Source organism: Lonchura striata, chromosome 12 (assembly GCF_046129695.1).
Source record: "Lonchura striata isolate bLonStr1 chromosome 12, bLonStr1.mat, whole genome shotgun sequence".
Taxonomy (NCBI): domain Eukaryota; kingdom Metazoa; phylum Chordata; class Aves; order Passeriformes; family Estrildidae; genus Lonchura; species Lonchura striata.
Window position 1 is genome coordinate 1,066,424 of NC_134614.1, and position 16,884 is coordinate 1,083,307.

At 43.3% G+C, this 16,884-nt stretch overlaps 1 protein-coding gene across 3 annotated transcripts in view; it reads left to right on the top strand.

Moving 5' to 3' along the window:
• PHF2 (PHD finger protein 2) overlaps positions 1 to 16,884 on the top strand; it is a 54,106-nt gene that overhangs the window by 24,794 nt on the left and 12,428 nt on the right. For all 3 annotated transcript variants that reach the window (XM_021539556.3, XM_021539557.3, XM_021539559.3), the window contains exons 3-14: positions 5,054 to 5,168; positions 7,507 to 7,667; positions 8,172 to 8,313; positions 10,658 to 10,844; positions 11,402 to 11,564; positions 12,420 to 12,507; positions 13,066 to 13,172; positions 13,469 to 13,560; positions 13,876 to 13,965; positions 14,735 to 15,097; positions 15,886 to 16,005; positions 16,585 to 16,703. In XM_021539556.3, coding sequence (XP_021395231.2) covers positions 5,054 to 5,168; positions 7,507 to 7,667; positions 8,172 to 8,313; positions 10,658 to 10,844; positions 11,402 to 11,564; positions 12,420 to 12,507; positions 13,066 to 13,172; positions 13,469 to 13,560; positions 13,876 to 13,965; positions 14,735 to 15,097; positions 15,886 to 16,005; positions 16,585 to 16,703 — 1,747 coding nt within the window. The remainder of the gene's footprint in view (positions 1 to 5,053; positions 5,169 to 7,506; positions 7,668 to 8,171; positions 8,314 to 10,657; positions 10,845 to 11,401; positions 11,565 to 12,419; positions 12,508 to 13,065; positions 13,173 to 13,468; positions 13,561 to 13,875; positions 13,966 to 14,734; positions 15,098 to 15,885; positions 16,006 to 16,584; positions 16,704 to 16,884) is intronic.

Sequence of the window (16,884 nt, forward strand, 5' to 3'; positions counted from 1 at the left end):
CTGGGAAGGAATTGTGGGATGTGTTTGCTTTGGTCAGATTAATTCACAAATTCTTTCTATTATACAATGGAGAAAAAAAAAAGAAACCAGTCCCTGTGAAAGATGAAATACTTTGCTTGAAAACCAGTAATTATAAATAAACAACAGTGCCAGGGAGGATCCTGCTGCTCTGCAACCTGAGGGCATCCTGCAGAGGAAGAGCACCATGCTCATCTGCTGGAGTTGAGGGAATCCTGATGAGCTTTTATTTAATGTGAAATAAGGGATGACTGGAAAGTGACTCCTGTTGTGTCAAAATTCAGAATTTTTAACCCAATCAATTATTTCTGTATTTCCTTAATTGTTAAAGTTTAAGAAATTTCTAGTGGGAATGGGTTAGAGTCCGAAGTGTTTGTTTTGTGGGCAAAAAATAGAATTGTATTTTCACTGTGATTTTTTAAAAATCAAATGTGAACTGTAAACCTGAATGACCTGCAGCTGCTCCTGTCTCCCAGAGGATCCAACTGAGAAACTGGCAAAATCCCCGTTGGGGATGTTGGTTCTGAAAGACTTAACAAAATCGGTATGTCCCTACAAAATGTTGTGGTTTGAAAGGATCAGCCTTTCTAGTGTTTTGTTTTCCTGGTTACACAAATAACCACAAATAATTTTGAAGTGAATGATTTGGGATTGGAGGTGGGGTGATTACAGGCACTCCCAAACTGTTCCTAACCCAGGAGGGAAGCAGCAGCACAGGATCTCCACCCTCTGAGTCTGTCAGTGCATAACATCGAGATGGGTCTGATACGTTTATTTCTTTCACATAAAAAAAAAAAAAATTATGAAAGACACCTGCTTTTCAGGGCAAGGGGAAAAACCCAGTCAGAAGAAGCAAAAGCCTATAATCAGGAATTGAATATCAGTTCTATAAAAACCAGGGCACGTCAGCCTAGAATATAAGATGTGGCAGTTTTGATAAAAAGATTGCAAGTTTAATATACCAGTTATGATAAGGATAACTGAATTGACAAGAATATTCTGATGCTTTTAAAAAGGTTTCTGTCTATTCAGTTATTTTCAACCAAATAAAAATCCACTGATGTGTCCCAGAGCATTCAGACCAGCAGAAAATGCTACTGGAGCAAAGTTCCAACCCCTGCCATGGGCAGGGACACCTCCCACTGTCCCAGGCTGCTCCAAGCCCCATCCAATCTGTCCTTAAACACTGCAGGGATCCAGGGGCAGCCACAGCTGCTCTGGGCACCCTGTGCCAGGGCCTGCCCACCCTGCCAGGGAACAATTCCTTCCCCATATCCCATCCATCCCTGCCCTCTGGCAGTGGGAGCCATTCCCTGTGTCCTGTCCCTCCATCCCTTGTCCCCAGTCCCTCTCCAGCTCTCCTGGAGCCCCTTTGGGCCCTGGCAGGGCTCTGAGCTCTCCCTGGAGCTTCTCCTCTCCAGGGGAGCACCCCCAGCTCTGCCAGCCTGGCTCCAGAGCAGAGGAACTCCAACCCTCGAAGCAGCTCCAGGGCCTCCTCTGGATCTCTCCAGCAGCTCCATGTCCTTCTGATGTTACAGCCTGCAGATCTAGGGCAGCTCTGCAGCTGGGGTCTCAGAAGGTGTTCCTTGACCCTCTTCCCTCTGGGGATGCAGCATGGAGGGAATACAGACCAACATCCATTCTGTAGGACAGCAAGGGCACTTCCTTTTCTCCCTTTGAATACAGCACAGGCAATTTATTGAGATGCAACACCAATCATCAAAGAAGTGAAGTGCAAAAATTTTATTTATATATAAATCATTGCTGTCCTTACCTTGAGTTTTGGTGACAAGGACACAAGCTGCATAGTAATTTTCCCTGCTAATGTATAGAATCATGGATTCTGTGGAAAAAGGAGGCTCTTCTACTCTAGCCCATCTTTGCAGAGTACATCCGGCCAGGGGAGTTAAAAGCTGGAAGAAGTGAAGGAGGGAGCAGCTTGGCTGGTGAATTGCATCTGCTGGAATTTGCATGGAGAATGTCCTGTTGCAGGGCCTGGGCACTGCTGGGAGATTGCTTCCTTTGCTTATTAACTGCTCCGGAATCTCTTCAGATCCGTTACCCAGCACTATCAGCTCTGCAATAAAGGAGTAGGAGTTGTTCCAGCGCCATAGTTCACTGGTAGGATTTAATTGTGAGATTAGCAAAGGGAAACACAGACACCAATTGTCTGTTATGCAACTTGTCTGGATTTAAAAATATACATGTATTTATGGAGCTCACCTTCTACCAGATATGTTTTCCAGATGTCAAATTTAAAAATGATTTTCCTCTCCTTATATTTTTCCATATTACCACTGTGGTGAGTGGCTGCTCTCAGAAGATTGCTTCCTGTCACATGGCATTTTAAGCCATTCCTGCTTAATGAAATGTGTAGGGACTTCTCTTTGGGAAAAACCATCTATATTCATCCGACATTTTCTGACAAAATTTCAGTAAAATGTAAGGGCTTCGTTTGGGCAGGCTTGGCTCATTTTCACAGTCTGAAATGCTGGGTTTGATTGCTGCCTCTTTTGCCACAGTGAAAATCAGGAGAAATCCTTTGGATTCAGTGGAGTTACACAGCTGTGAGTGAGCCAAAGGCTGTGGCTGGCTTTAAGTACTTACAACCTTTGGTGTTGATCAGTAGAGAGCTCACAGTGTGCTCCTAGGTATCCCTGCTCTAGGGAAGCACCCTGGTCATGGCTGGAAGAAGATGGGCTTTAAAGTCAAACAGTCATTTAGGTTGGGAAAAGCTCCAAGATCACCTAGTCCAACCTGTGACTGATCACCAGCTTGTTAAGACCAGAGCACTGATTGCCATGTCCAGCAGTTCCATGAGCACTTCCAGGGATGTGGACTCCACCCCTCCCTGGGCAGCCCTGTCCCCTGCTTGACCACCCTTTAATTCTTCCTGAGAATTCAAGTTGGTGATCCCTTCTGCACAAATAGGTTTGAAATAATATATGCATACCTGTGAATTACTCATTTTGAGATACAGTTTTTGCAAAAAATGATTCCTTTTTTCCAATGTTTGACTTCCCAAAGGTTAAATTTGGATCAGAAAGATCTGCAGAAAAAGAAGTCTGTGATAAATTACAAAAAAGTAGCTTTTCTGGCCCAAGCTGGGATCTATTGCACATGAGAATAAGCCTTTAGTGCTTACTGTGGTGTTCAAGGCAAAGATAAACTATAGAAAGTGTGGGTGAAAATGGCCAAGGGTCAAGTGTTTGCAGTGTAATGGACTCCAGCTGCCATCCAGGAGACAGCCCCTTCTGGGGAATGCTCTGGGGTGAGGAATCCAGGCTGCCTCTGCTGGAGAGCTGGATGGGAGAGCTGGATGGGAGGTTCATGGGAAAGGTGGATGCCTGCCAGCTCTTGGTGCTGAGGCAGAGAGCTCCCCAGAGATTTTGGGAGCGTTGCAGGGAATTTGTTAACCCAGCACTGACCTGTCGCCTTCCTTTCCCAACGTTCTGTGATATCTGGAGTGTAATAAAGGAACGTGCTTAAGCTCTTTAATTTTCCTGTGGCAAGTGACACCTCTTTCCCTGGGTCTTGCACTCAGAGTGCAAGTGCAATCAGCACACTCGTAGCGTGGATTCAGATGTGGAGGTTGGGAAGGGAGGGAGAGGAGGAAGGTTTGGCATTCAAGCCAGGCTTGTTTCTTTGTTACCACGAGCATTGAATTAATACACTAAGCCTGAGAGTCATTAAGATAAAGAACTAGCAGCTTTAATGAATATCTCCAGCTAGGCTGGAGCCTGCATGGAACTAATAAACCCAACATGCTTTGTGCAAAACCTGGGATGGACTCACTGGGAGATGTCTTTCCTTGGGTTGTTCCAGGGCTGTGGCTGGGAAAGCAAAATTTGCTCTTTCCGAATCTCATGTACTGTATCTCTAGCTCCAGATTCCTTTACTAATGGAAAAGGGTATGCATCTGTGTATGTGCAAAGAGTGAGGAGTGGGTGCCATCTGTGAGAAATCTGCTGCCTTCCCTTACTGTTTTGATAAGAGGTCTGGACTTGGGGTGAAATGAATTTCATGCTGTAAAACAAGGGTGGAAAATGGACATATGTGGAAAATGTGACATATGAAAATTCTATTAACAGAGGCTTTGAATGATGCAAATGAGGAAAAACCCTGTTTCCTACCAAAGTGAGTTTCCCTAGGCTCTCTGTGGAAGCAGGAACAGCTGAGGGAGATAGTGCTGACTCAGGGAAAAAGCAGGACCAGTTTTTCGTGCTTTGTGTTATCTGACTATCAGAGGCAGGGCAAAACCACACTGAAACCTGACTGGCTCATGTGTGCTCATTCCTGCTGGCCCTTTATTCCTGATGGACTGTCCTGTGTGTCCATCCCTCACTGGGAGCACAGTCAAGGGGCCTCAATCAGCTGCAGTGCTGAGCCATAATAAGTTCTATTCCCTGCACTTCTAGCAACTAATCCTTTTCCTTTTCCTTTTCCTTTTCCTTTTCCTTTTCCTTTTCCTTTTCCTTTTCCTTTTCCTTTTCCTTTTCCTTTTCCTTTTCCTTTTCCTTTTCCTTTTCCTTTTCCTTTTCCTTTTCCTTTTCCTCCCCTTCCTGTCCTTACTGTGCATAGGGCACACTAAAATCCCTTCAAACTTGGTGTCAAATGCAGCACTACTGGACAGAGCTTTATTCTGAGGTAATTCCTGATGAATGCACTCACAGATCTGTCCTTCAGGTTGTGCCAAGGGGCTTTCAGGGAGTTTCCTGGTGAGGATGAGGGGCAGTGTGAGAGCCCAGGGTGTCCAGAACCGGTGCTTGTGTGAGGCTGCAGGCACTGCAGCTCAGCAATTACCCAACTGCTGCCCTCTGCTCCAAAATGCTCACTGCTCACCATGTAATGGATGTTCAGCTGCACTACTATTATCAAATGGGGCGCTGAGAGCAATACTAAAATCTGCAGGGCAGCATGGTGGGGGTTGCCTCTACTTTGCTTGTGTGAGAAATTAAATGAAGATTCATTCTTCCTGCCAATGTCTTAATAATTATCTTCAACTTAACATAGCTGTCCAATTCATTTTTTTCAGTGAAAAAGAAAAGAAATTGGCATAAGCATGATACCAGCCAGACAACAGAGGTCAAGCCTGTGCAGAATGGGAGCCAAGTGTTTATAAAAGAGCTGCGAAGTCGGACATTTCCAAGGTGGGTTTCGGTGTTGGTGGGGTACAGGGGCAGTGCTGGGGTCCTGTGAGACTGGGGATGATCTGTGCTGGAAACATTGCAGAAAACTGGTGATTAAATCAGTGCTGTTTGATTGCAGATGTCTCAGGCTCTTCCCTTTTTCACATTTGTGCAAGTGTATTCAGATCTCCTCTCAGCTGAACCCAGTGCCTGTGGATTTCCATAAATGCTGGGATTTGGGAAGGCAAGGGTCATGGAATTGGAGAATGGTTTGGGTGGGAAGGGACCTTAAAGTCCATCTTGGTCCACCCCTGCCATGGCAGGGACACCTTCCACTGTCCCAGGTGCTCCCAGCCCTGTCCAGCCTGGCCTTGGGCACTGCCAGGGATCCAGGGGCAGCCACAGCTGCTCTGGGCACCTGTGCCAGGGCCTGCCCACCCTCACAGGGAACAATTCCTTCCAAATGTTCAATCTAAATCTCTCCTAGTTTAAAACTCTTCTCCCTTGTCGTATGACTATCTGCCTCTGGAGAAACTCACTCGTGCTGTTCTTTACAAGTTCCCTTTAGGCATTGAAAGTGGCTCTAAGATCTCCCCAGAGCCTTCTCTTCTCCAGGCTGAACCAAAGTGTGTTTGGCCCCTAGAATATCCACTTACATAAGATACTAACCCACTTATTGCATAGAATTCTCCAGTTTTTAAAATTCTAATGACTTTGCTGAAGTCTGTCCCCATCTTGGACAGAACAATGACATGCTCAGTCACTGGATGACAAAGGCTCTCTCACTGGGTTAATGAATGGTGCTAATTGTTAGGTGACATGTCCCACATGTTATTAGGCTGCTCCACAGCCATTTGTGAGAGTGATCATTTTCTTTTGGCTCTTTAATGTAGGCTGTAGCCAAATAAATCCTTAATTATTAATAACTATTTTAGAAGAATCCTTGGAGACTGGAAAAATAAACACAGAACTTCTTCCTTTTTATGGAGAATTTAATTTCACACTTTATTTAAGATACTAGTCTTAGGCTGCTTAAAGAAAAAACTGAAAACAATCCTGTAAAGTGTTTTGCAGCTTTTACAGATGTGTTTTGCTGAGCTCAGGATCCAGTATTTTTACTTGCCTGGCTATTTCCATTGGGGCCTGCAAGATTTTTTATCTTTGTCTCCCTTTTTTTTTTTTTTTTTTTTCAATTTGTAATTTGACAGGTTGCACAGCTCATTTTAAGAAAGATTTATGGCTCAGTCAGACTGATTTCAGTCACCTCGGGTGGCCTCTGAGACTACAGTCACACATACAGTATCTCTGAGTCACTCCAAAATTGTTATAAATAATACAGCCCCCCATTTTTGATCTTTGTTACTCATTAATATGTGCATAAGAAAATCCTGCTGCCAAATGAAATCTCCTGAGACAGGAGGAGGGTCTCTAGTACAAAGAAATGTCTGCAAGATCCGGGACTCGGACACAAAGTGTTGTGGAGGAATTTTCACCTCCAAATCAAATGAACGGGATGTGCAGATGGAACAGACCAGGCCCCAGCACTCGGCAGCCAGAGGCTGCTGGGTGGGACAGGGAGGTCAGACCAGGAGCATCACTGGTGACTCCCAGCATGGGGCAGGGAGTGACAACCCCCAGCGAGTGCTTGGGAGGGTCTCAGGTCAAAAGGAACACTGAATGGAGCAAAAAGACAAAAAAAATTATTCATGTAATCCTGTTCTAAAATGTTTAATACCAAAATAGTGCTGGAGTAGCAAGAGTAGCAGTGATAACAATTACATTGATTATTCCCTGTGAGGGTGGGCAGGCCCTGGCACAGGGTGCCCAGAGCAGCTCTGGCTGCCCCTGGATCCCTGGAAGGTTACAAGGCCAGGCTGGACAGGGCTTGGAGCACCCTGGGATGGTGGAAGGTGTCCCTGCCACTTCAAAATGATCTGCAGAATATTTCCTGAGTACATTATTCGACTGCTTTAAAATGATTTGCAAAGCATCTCTAGGACCATTTATTTGAGATTGGGTAACATTTTTAACCTCATCTTCTTTAGAGTGAAACATTTAACATTAATTCTTTAACATTGATCACTGGTAGCTCGACTGATCCTACAGCTGAGGAAAATGGTCTTTTGCTATAAGCTGTTATTTTAGGACTTCCCAGTCTCCTGGAACATGAGGCTCAAGCGATTGATGTTGCATGACTTTTTTGTGCCCTTCGTGCTTTGCAATAAATGGGGTTTTGGCTCATGTACCTAATTTGCCTATAATTCATTTTACACGGTGTCTTCCTTTCAGCAGTGAAATGCAGAACATTCCAAACTCAGCGTGGAGCTCCTCACCACTGAATCTGTTTTTGCTTTTGCAGTGCTGAAGACATAGTGGTGAAAGTGCCAGGCAGCCAGCTGACAGCAGAGTATTTGGAAGAGAAGGGCTTTGCAGAGCCCATCCTGGTCCCCAAGAAGGATGGGCTGGGCCTGGCTGTGCCTGCCCCCACCTTCTACGTCAGCGACGTCGAGAACTACGTTGGTGGGTACCTGGCATTGCAGTGCTTGGAGCTCAGCTGCTTCATAGAAATAATTAGTTGTATGGAAAATTGTAAAATGCATTCTAAAATATTGTCTGTGCTGTGAGCTGTGCTGGTCTCAGTGCTTTTTATGTAGTGGGAGGTTGTAGTTAGCAGTTAAGTCATTCTTGTTTTGTGTGGCAGCTTGGCAGTGAGGCTGAGTCAGCCTGCACTGCTCTCCAGAGCTCTGCATAAGCAGTAACAGCCAAAGTAATATCAAGGAATGGTTTTCCCAGGACATGACTGCAAAAGCACCATTTGATGGGTATTTATGTATATGCAGGTCTTTTATGCATGTGTGTCTGTGTGGGTACATACATAAGCAACAGGGAGGATCCAAGGGCTGAAAAGGTCAGAAAATCAGAAGATCGAGATGTTTCTGGACAGGTTAACTCACCCTCAAGCATAGAAAAGGGGGCAAGCCAGGCTGTCCATCAACCTGTACTCTCCACTGAATTCATGTGCAGGTCCGGAGCGGAGTGTTGATGTCACTGATGTCACCAAGCAGAAAGATTGCAAGATGAAGCTCAAGGAATTTGTGGATTACTACTACAGCACAAACAGGAAAAGGGTCTTAAATGTCACAAATCTGGAGTTCTCTGACACCAGGTAAGGGTCCAGCCTGCTGCACAGTAATTACTACAGATTTATTTTGATTTCTAATTTTTATTTGTTATTTTGTATATAACATATTTCTATATATCATATCTGTGTACTATCCTGTACTACCCTATGTGTTTATTTTTGAATTATATTAATATTTCTTACATAGAATGATATACACATTGTAATTTTAAATTACTGATTCTCACACTGTGTCTGGGATACGTGGCTGGGTTCAGCCTCTGCCTTCCACGGTGCTTTTCCTCCTTAGGGATAGTTGTTTAGCAGCTTCTGGATGCTCTGACTTTAGGTGTAGGGTAACATGTCACTGGGTGTGCTTTGAGGAGAGTACCTTTGTAATTTTGTTATAATTCTTTAATCCTACAGCATGTGTTCTAGTTCTGGTTTCAGTGCTTGTGCCAGGTAACCTGTGATCTGTCTGACAGCAGCTCAGGGTCAGGGTCATGCTGACTTCCCAGTGGCAGGCTGGAGGTGATGGTGCAGATCAGAGGGATCAGATACTGGGAAGAAATTCCTCCCTGGGAGGGTGGGTAGGCCGTGGCACAGCGTGTTCAGAGAAGCTGTGGCTGCTCCTGGATCTCTGGAAGGGTCCACAGCCGAGCTGGACACTGGGGCCTGGAGCAGCCTGGGACAGTGAAAAGTGTCCCTGCCCAGGACTAGATGGGAATGAGATAGTTTTTAAAGTCCCTTCCAGCCCAAACCACTCTGTGATTCCATGATTAGCTGACGCAAATGCTGAGGGCATTGCCTGGTGCTCTCTGGAGCTGTGCTGCCATAACTGAGCAGGGCTTTCCTTCCAGCAGTGGGCAGGGGCATCTCTGAGATACTGAACACCAAAAGCTGTGCAGGTTATTTTCACAAGCCCTGGATCCTTTGGGGTAGCTGATGCTTCCAGAAGGGAAGCACCAGGAAAAGGAGAAGATCCTTTTACACACAAACAACACTACACAGATGATAATGAATGTCAGCAGAAAAACAAAGAATGGTTGTTTTGGAAAACATTCTGCTTCAGCACAAAGGCTGAAAAAAGAAGACTGGTGGATAATGACAAGCTCATTTTTCCCAGGCATTCCCCTAATCCCTGTGGCTGGGATTTAGTGGCTCACCCCCATCACTGCAGAGAGCAGCTCTGCTCACTGCAGGTTTGAGACCACCGGGATTCTCAGCAGAGATTTTTTCAGCTTTCTGCCATTATCCCCAAATAATGGGATGTCTTTTTTCCTGAAGGACTGCTGCAGCTGTCGTTCATACTTCACTAATCGAGACATAAGTAGCAAATATTTTATTTCTTAGCATAGACAGTGACAGTTTAATTGAATGCACAACTCCATCTTCCCTGCCATGGAAATGGAGTTATTGTCATCAGGGCTTGACACTGAGCACAATGATATGTGGGAGCATATAATACTGGCTTGAAGTGCAGATATTCTTACTGATGTGGTATTTTAGAGTGCCTAGCAGTGAGTCTTCACCTCCTGCACTATCAGCCCAAATGTTGGACTATCTGAATAAAAAAATTAGCACATTCTAGGATGAAACATTTAAGATCTGGTTGTCATGCCATGCATTGTCTTAACTGTGATTATAGTATATGTTATGTATTTGACAAAAACATAATACATGAATGATATAAATAAATCAATGGGAACATATGTTCAGTGTGAGTGAAGATAATATTTTGTATAGATTTAGATACATATCCTGCAAGATTATGTTCTTAATGTACATATATATTAATTCATATAAATTATAGAAATATGTATTATATATCTTATATTTTAATTATATTCACATTGTCAACCCAAAATAGACTTCTTCCTTCTTTTGAGCTTTTAATGTTATTTACTCAATCTAAATAAGATTGCCGATTCTCACCATCAGATCAGGAGTTATTTATCCATGAGCATTGATGTTGTTATTTGGATTATTAATATTAAGCTTGACTTGCTAACCAGTGGATTTCTGTCCAAATGCACACATTTCAATTTCTGTTCTGGAGGGGCTGGGAAGGTGACTGTGATCACAGCAAGGTTGGTCCCTGAGCCTGCGTAGCAGGGGCTGGAAAACTACAACCAGCACATATTTGATCATAGATGATACTGCTGAAAGAAGGCAAAGGATTGTTGTTAAGTCATCACACTTAAAAAACCTTATATCTCTGTCTGTAAACAGTTATCCCTAATTTTCTGAATGAAGAGCAGTTCCACTGCCACAAGAGGAGCTGCTCCAGTTTGCCATGCAAGTATTTCTCATACTTGCTTCTTGCTGTACCAGGGTCCTGGTGCTCTGTTTTAAAAGCTGCCTGTCTGTTCTCCACTCTCTCTGTAAGGATGTCCAGCTTTGTAGAGCCTCCTGATATTGTTAAGAAGCTGTCCTGGGTGGAAAATTATTGGCCTGACGATGCTCTGCTGGCTAAACCCAAAGTGACCAAGTACTGCCTGATCTGCGTGAAGGACAGCTACACTGACTTCCACATAGACTCTGGGGGGGCTTCTGCCTGGTACCACGTGCTGAAGGTGAGGGAGCCTGGCTTTTGGGTGTATCTAGTAACAAACTCAATTTTATCCACAAAGACCATGATAGAATTCTCTCCAAAATTCAGCTCTCAGGTTTTTTTGTCATTGTCCTGCTGTATCTGGGCTTTAGCTGCTTTGAGTGCCCTCCCAGAGATGCCAGGGTCTCCTGAGTGAGAAAGCACTTGGAGCATGGAAGCCCTCTGTGTATTTTCTCTCTGTTAGGATTTTAATATTTGTTTAGTGCCTTCTGCACATACATCACTGTAGGCCTTAAAGATATCATGCTCTATTTTTGCAGTGTGATGGAACTTGGCACTGTAAACCTTTTTGTACCATCACTCCCACAAATCTGAGCAGATGTGTTTGGGTGTGATTTAATTATTTCAGCCCTTCTGTAAGAAGTTGACTAATTAATTTTATTTAAATACTGCCAAAATACACATACATGTATATTTAGATAACTCTGTGTGTGTGTGTGTGTGTGTCTTTGTGTGTGTGCACCAGTGCAGTGTTGTTTGATTTGGCTGCTCATTGCTAATTTTATATTTCTAATTCAGGGAGAAAAGATCTTTTATCTCATCAAACCAGCCTCTGCAAATATTTCTCTGTATGAACGCTGGCAGTCAGCAGCAAATCACAGTGAGATGTTTTTTGCAGACCAAGTAGATAAATGTTACAAATGCACCGTTAAACAAGGCCAGACACTCTTCATCCCATCAGGTGAGCAGGTGGGGGAGGAAAGCTTTCCTCATGCTTTAGAGTAGCAGCACATCCAAAATGCCAGAGGAGTGGGATTTGACAACTCTCTCTGGCAAACTATGGAGTCTAATTCTCAGTAGAAGTTTTATTTCATGTGCTTACAAACAAAACAAATCAGAGCTTTTACTCCTTTCTATTAATATTTTAGCAGCCTTTTAAAAGTTACACTAGTAGGGAGAGTGTTCCACTCGTGGGCTAGCTGGGTTGTAGTAACTCGTGAGTTCTCTTTCTGTATCCACCATGTCACTGGTGCTTTCTGACATCTAACAAACAATTTGCATTGAGTGAATTTGACCATGCATTCTGACCATGACACCCCCAAATCCTTGTCACAGACATTAATCCCCTGTGACACTCAGGAACTACAGATCTCTGTGTGTGAGTAGATTCTTGCACCAAAGGTTTACACACTTGAATTTTACCTTGGGTATAAGCAGTGGAAAGTAGGTGTTTCTCTTATGACTATCTGTGGAGCAGATGGTGGAACAAACACAGAGCAATTTATAGAGATTCACTAACTTGCGTAGATTTTTGTATGAAAATATATGTTTGGATAACACCTGATTCTGACACTGTGACAAAGCATGTCAGGGTCTGTTTCAGGTCTTTGCGGAGACAGGAAAGCACCTGCCATTATGCAGCAAAACAAAGAAGGGATGAGAGGCAGCTTTGTTAAAAGTATTTGTAGTTCTGGGGCTGGGCTGTGTGGGTACCTGTGGAGCAAGGTGCTCAGTGAAGTGTAGACATCATTTGGGATTAAAGTCTGTGCTAATGGCCTTCCAGTTCTTGTCTTGAGGACTCTCCTCTCTCTTTTAGGCTGGATTTATGCAACTCTAACACCAGTAGACTGCCTGGCCTTTGCAGGACATTTTCTACACAGTCTAAGCGTGGAAATGCAGATGAGGTAATCTGTCTTTAAAATCTAATGTTATGTAGAGCTCATTTTTAAATAAATGAGTAATAATGGATCACTGACAGTATTGCTGGTGTGACTCTTGGGCAGTTTTGGCTGGTGCACCCACCTTTGTCCCCTCTGACCACATTCCCTCGTGCTGACTTATCCTGAGCTGTCCTTACACCTGTTGATAATGCACGAGAGGATGCCTGAGATGCCTGGATTGATGTGGCCACATCCTGAAGGCAGAAAGGTTACACACTGCCTGGAGTTTTACCCTGGCACCTGCCACACGCTGATGGATCAGCCCCCACCTGCTCAGCTGGGCTCTTTGCCCAGTGTAAGACAATGCAATGAGTTCTTTACTGATTCTGGGCAAATAGTGCAATAAAACCATCATACATCTGTATCTCAGTATTTCAGTAATGCTGTCATGTTTTGCTTTTGGCGTGAGGCCAGCCTGCGTAGCAGCAGGACAGAGAAGAGACCCACTGCAAAGTGACTCTGGCACTTCTGTGACACACTCGTGCTCTGTCATGCTGAGTTTCCTGTGGCTTTGTCTTGCAGGGCATATGAAGTAGAAAGGAGATTGAAAATTGTCAGTCTGACCCAGTTTCCCAACTTTGAAACGGCATGTTGGTATATGGGGAAGCATCTGCTAGAGAAATTCAAAGGTAAAACTGCATTTCCTCGCCCACCCTGATGGCTCAGCTTTGGGATCTGAGGACAGTTACCCTGAATTTCTGCAGCCATGACTGACAGGGGCACAGGGTGGGAAGGCTCAGCTGGATTTGGGACACCGTAAAAGCACTGCTTATTACCATCAAGTTGTAGTAGGGATTCATTTGTGGGTATCAACTCTCAAAGAGTTAACTTCAGCTTTCCCAGTTACAATTTTCAAATTAAATGCTTTCTGTAAACAACTGTAGCTGTCAGTGGTCGAATGACACTCTTTTTTTTCTCTGGTTAGGTTTGCATAAAGCTGGACAACAACCTCCTGCTCATCTCCTTCAGGGAGCAAAGATTCTCAATGGTGCTTTCAGGTCATGGACTAAAAAACAGGTAGGAGAGGCAGCCTGAATGAATATTATGTGTTTGTCAGTTGCTGGAGCAGAGAGGAAATTCTGGAACAAAGAACATCTCCATTTCAAAACATCCAATTCTAAGATGTGAAAGAGAAAGAATTGGGAGAATGGGGGGTGAGCAAAGTGATGTTGCAGTTGAGAAAATGAAATAATATCTGAAAAAAGATGCAGTCAAGATTGATTTAAATACATAGGAAAAAATACAGACAAGTCACTTCAAGAGTTTTTTTTTTTTATTTATTTTTTAAGAAAATATGCACAGAAACAGCAATTTGGCTTTGTTGTGTTTTAGGCTTTAGCAGAGCATGAAGATGAGCTACCAGAAAACTTCAAACCAGCACAACTTATCAAGGACCTTGCCAAAGAAATAAGATTAAGTGAGGTTTGTGCTGTTTTTATTATATTTACTGTATTGGGAGTCCAGGCTATAAAATGCATGGAGGTATCACCCATTGAGTGTGGTACCAAATCCTGCTGGGTGGACACGCGTGACAGCAAAAGGTGACCACAGCTGGCTCAGCTCCTTCATTGTGCTTCAGCACCACATTGTGCTGCATTCCACCCTGTTCCTAACTACATCCAGAGACCTCAAAACTGAAACCAGTCATTCGTTTGATCCTCTTTGATTCAGTATTTAAGTTTTCTGATTGTCAGAACAGCAAGTTAAGCAGAAAATAATTTCTTTTTAATTAGTCGGTGTTAATTTTAATTGGGTAGCTATTTTACTGCTAATTTTTCCCGAGGGTATGAAATGTGATTCTGCTATATTTATCACATCAGAATTAAATGGAAAGGGTTTTTGCTCGAGCTGATCAGCATTTTTAGCAGAAGGCTGTTCATTTTATCTATCCTCTGTGGACAGGCTGTGTGATGGTACAACCCAGTGAGGGTTACATTCCCTACCAAGCCTCTGGAGTTACTGCAGGCCAGGCTTGAGGAATGTGGGGGTGGGAACTGGGGGTGAGGATTGATGAGCAGAGCGTTATTGTGGCCTTGGTGGGATCTTCATTCCTCGGTCAGACTGACCTATGCTACAGATCTCCTGTACCACATCTTTGGGCATCTTTGGGGTTGTTTCCCCATCTAACGGAGGGAATATCAAAAGCAGGACAGGCGTGTCTGAACACCTTGTGCTTTGTGCCAAACCATAGAACGCTTCAAAGGCCAGCAAAGCAGACACGAGTGCCAACCCCACAGCCGAGGAGATCTGTCCTGTGGAGAAGGAGGAGGCTCCATCACCTGTCCAAGTCACCCCTCTGCCCCCACCTCTAGAAAAGCTTCCTAAAAAAAAGACTCCCAAAACTGTGAAAACTGCCAAACAACTCAAGCCATCCAAAACCCCGAAGACTCCCAAACCCTCCAAACCTCCTAAAACACCGAAAGTGAAAGGAGAAGGCAAAAAGAAAGGAAAGAAGGTGAAGGAGAGCCCACCACCAGCCATCCCCAACCTCGACCTGCTGGAGGCACACACGAAGGAGGCTCTGACCAAGATCGAGACGCCAAAGAAGGGGAAGGTGGGTTCTGTTTTAACCTCTCCCTCTTCTCCCACCCTCAGAGAGATAAAATCCCTCTGTAGGTTTCATGCAAAAAGTAATATGTGCAGCACATTGTGAAAGCCTGGCTCTGCAGAAGCAAAGGAATGGTTTATAATTGCTCATTGCCCTTCTCTTACCCAGCTGGTGGGTTTGATTTGACTCTTTGCTGGTTATTCATTTATGTGGAGCCTCCCAGAAACCCACTGATATCAAAAGGTGTCAGTGATGAAAGAACTTGTTTTTCTAAAGTATCTCGTTTGCTCGAAATGTTACTCTAGAATGACTGACTGAAAACATAACAGTAGTTTTCTTCCACTTTTACCCACGTAGAAACTTGTCAAGTTTCTTTTTGATGTCCTTTAATTCTGGTGTCTTGTAATTCAGCATGAATTTTGCTACTGATTTCAGTGGGTACCAGGATCCATCAAGGCACTGATAGAAGAATGGTTGTACACTGTTTGTGAAGAAATATCCATAAATCTTTCCTAAAATGTTTCTGAAGTTCTAAGAGTTTGTGTGCAGTTTGTGAAACCTGTCATGGGGTGACAGACAGGGAGAGGAGAGTATTGGTGTATCAAGGAAAAGTGCAGCTGCTGTTCTGCATGCTCTGAAGGAGCAATATTTGATTAAACCTCAATTTGGGATTCAAAAAGAATAAATGAGAGTTTTCAAAAATATGTCATGTTATTTCCCAGATAAAGCCTGTGTTTCTGACATGCCAACACTCCATCTTCATTCAGAGAACTTTATCCTGACTTTTTTCCCAGGCTGCAAAGAATGTTTTAAGTGTTCCCAATAAGGAATCTGTGAGCAAGCAGAATGAGGTGGAGAAATTTGAAGTTCGAGAGCAAAGTAAAAGCAAAACAGAAGCCAAATGGAAATACAAGGTGATGTTTCCTGCTAGATTCTGCCACATAATGATAAGCCAAGGGTAGGGGATTTTTTTGTGGCTCTGCCTAAGTGGAGAGAACGAGGCACCAATTTTCCGTTCCCAAAGAAAAGAAAATAAAGCAGGAAACAATCAATCCCTGATAAAGGAAGAGGGGGTGGATGGATTCTTCAAAAGCATGTGCCTTTTCACCAGACATCAGTGAGGTGGTTCAGTGTTGTTCCCTTTTGTGATCCTTGCTCTGACAGAGTCCTAGTAGTTTAAGTCTGAAATCAATAACTAATGATAAATCAACAACTAACTAATAGCTAATAATCAATAACTAATCTTTAAATGGCATAAAATTAGAGTTAATGAAATCTGAATTATGCCCTAGGGATTAAAAGCTTGTCCTTCTTGATGGCTAATGCAGGGTGAGTGAAATAGAATAGAACATTTTGTCTGCAGAGAAAATTTGATAGGATTTTTAATAAGGGAAAATTTAACAGACTTAGATTCTGAGGGTACCTGGGAAGCTAAAACATAAAGGACTCATTTGAATGATTTATTTATTTTGTTTTGGTCTTTTGCCTTTCAGAACAGTAAACCTGATTCACTTCTAAAAATGGAAGAGGAACACAAATCAGAAAAGATGCCTTTATCAGGAAATAAAGACAGCAAATTCACATTCTCTTTCTCTAATAAGAAGTTGCTTGGGTAAGTAAAAATATGACAACGTACATCAACTAAAAAAGTAAATTGAAAGGTCATTATTTATATTTTTTATACAAGATGATGAAAACCTGCCTTTCTGGTCAATGTAGAAAATACCCTATCATTAAAACTTCTTCTAGTGCTCTAGGCAGAGTCCTATTTTGAGATATAAATCGTAGGTTCA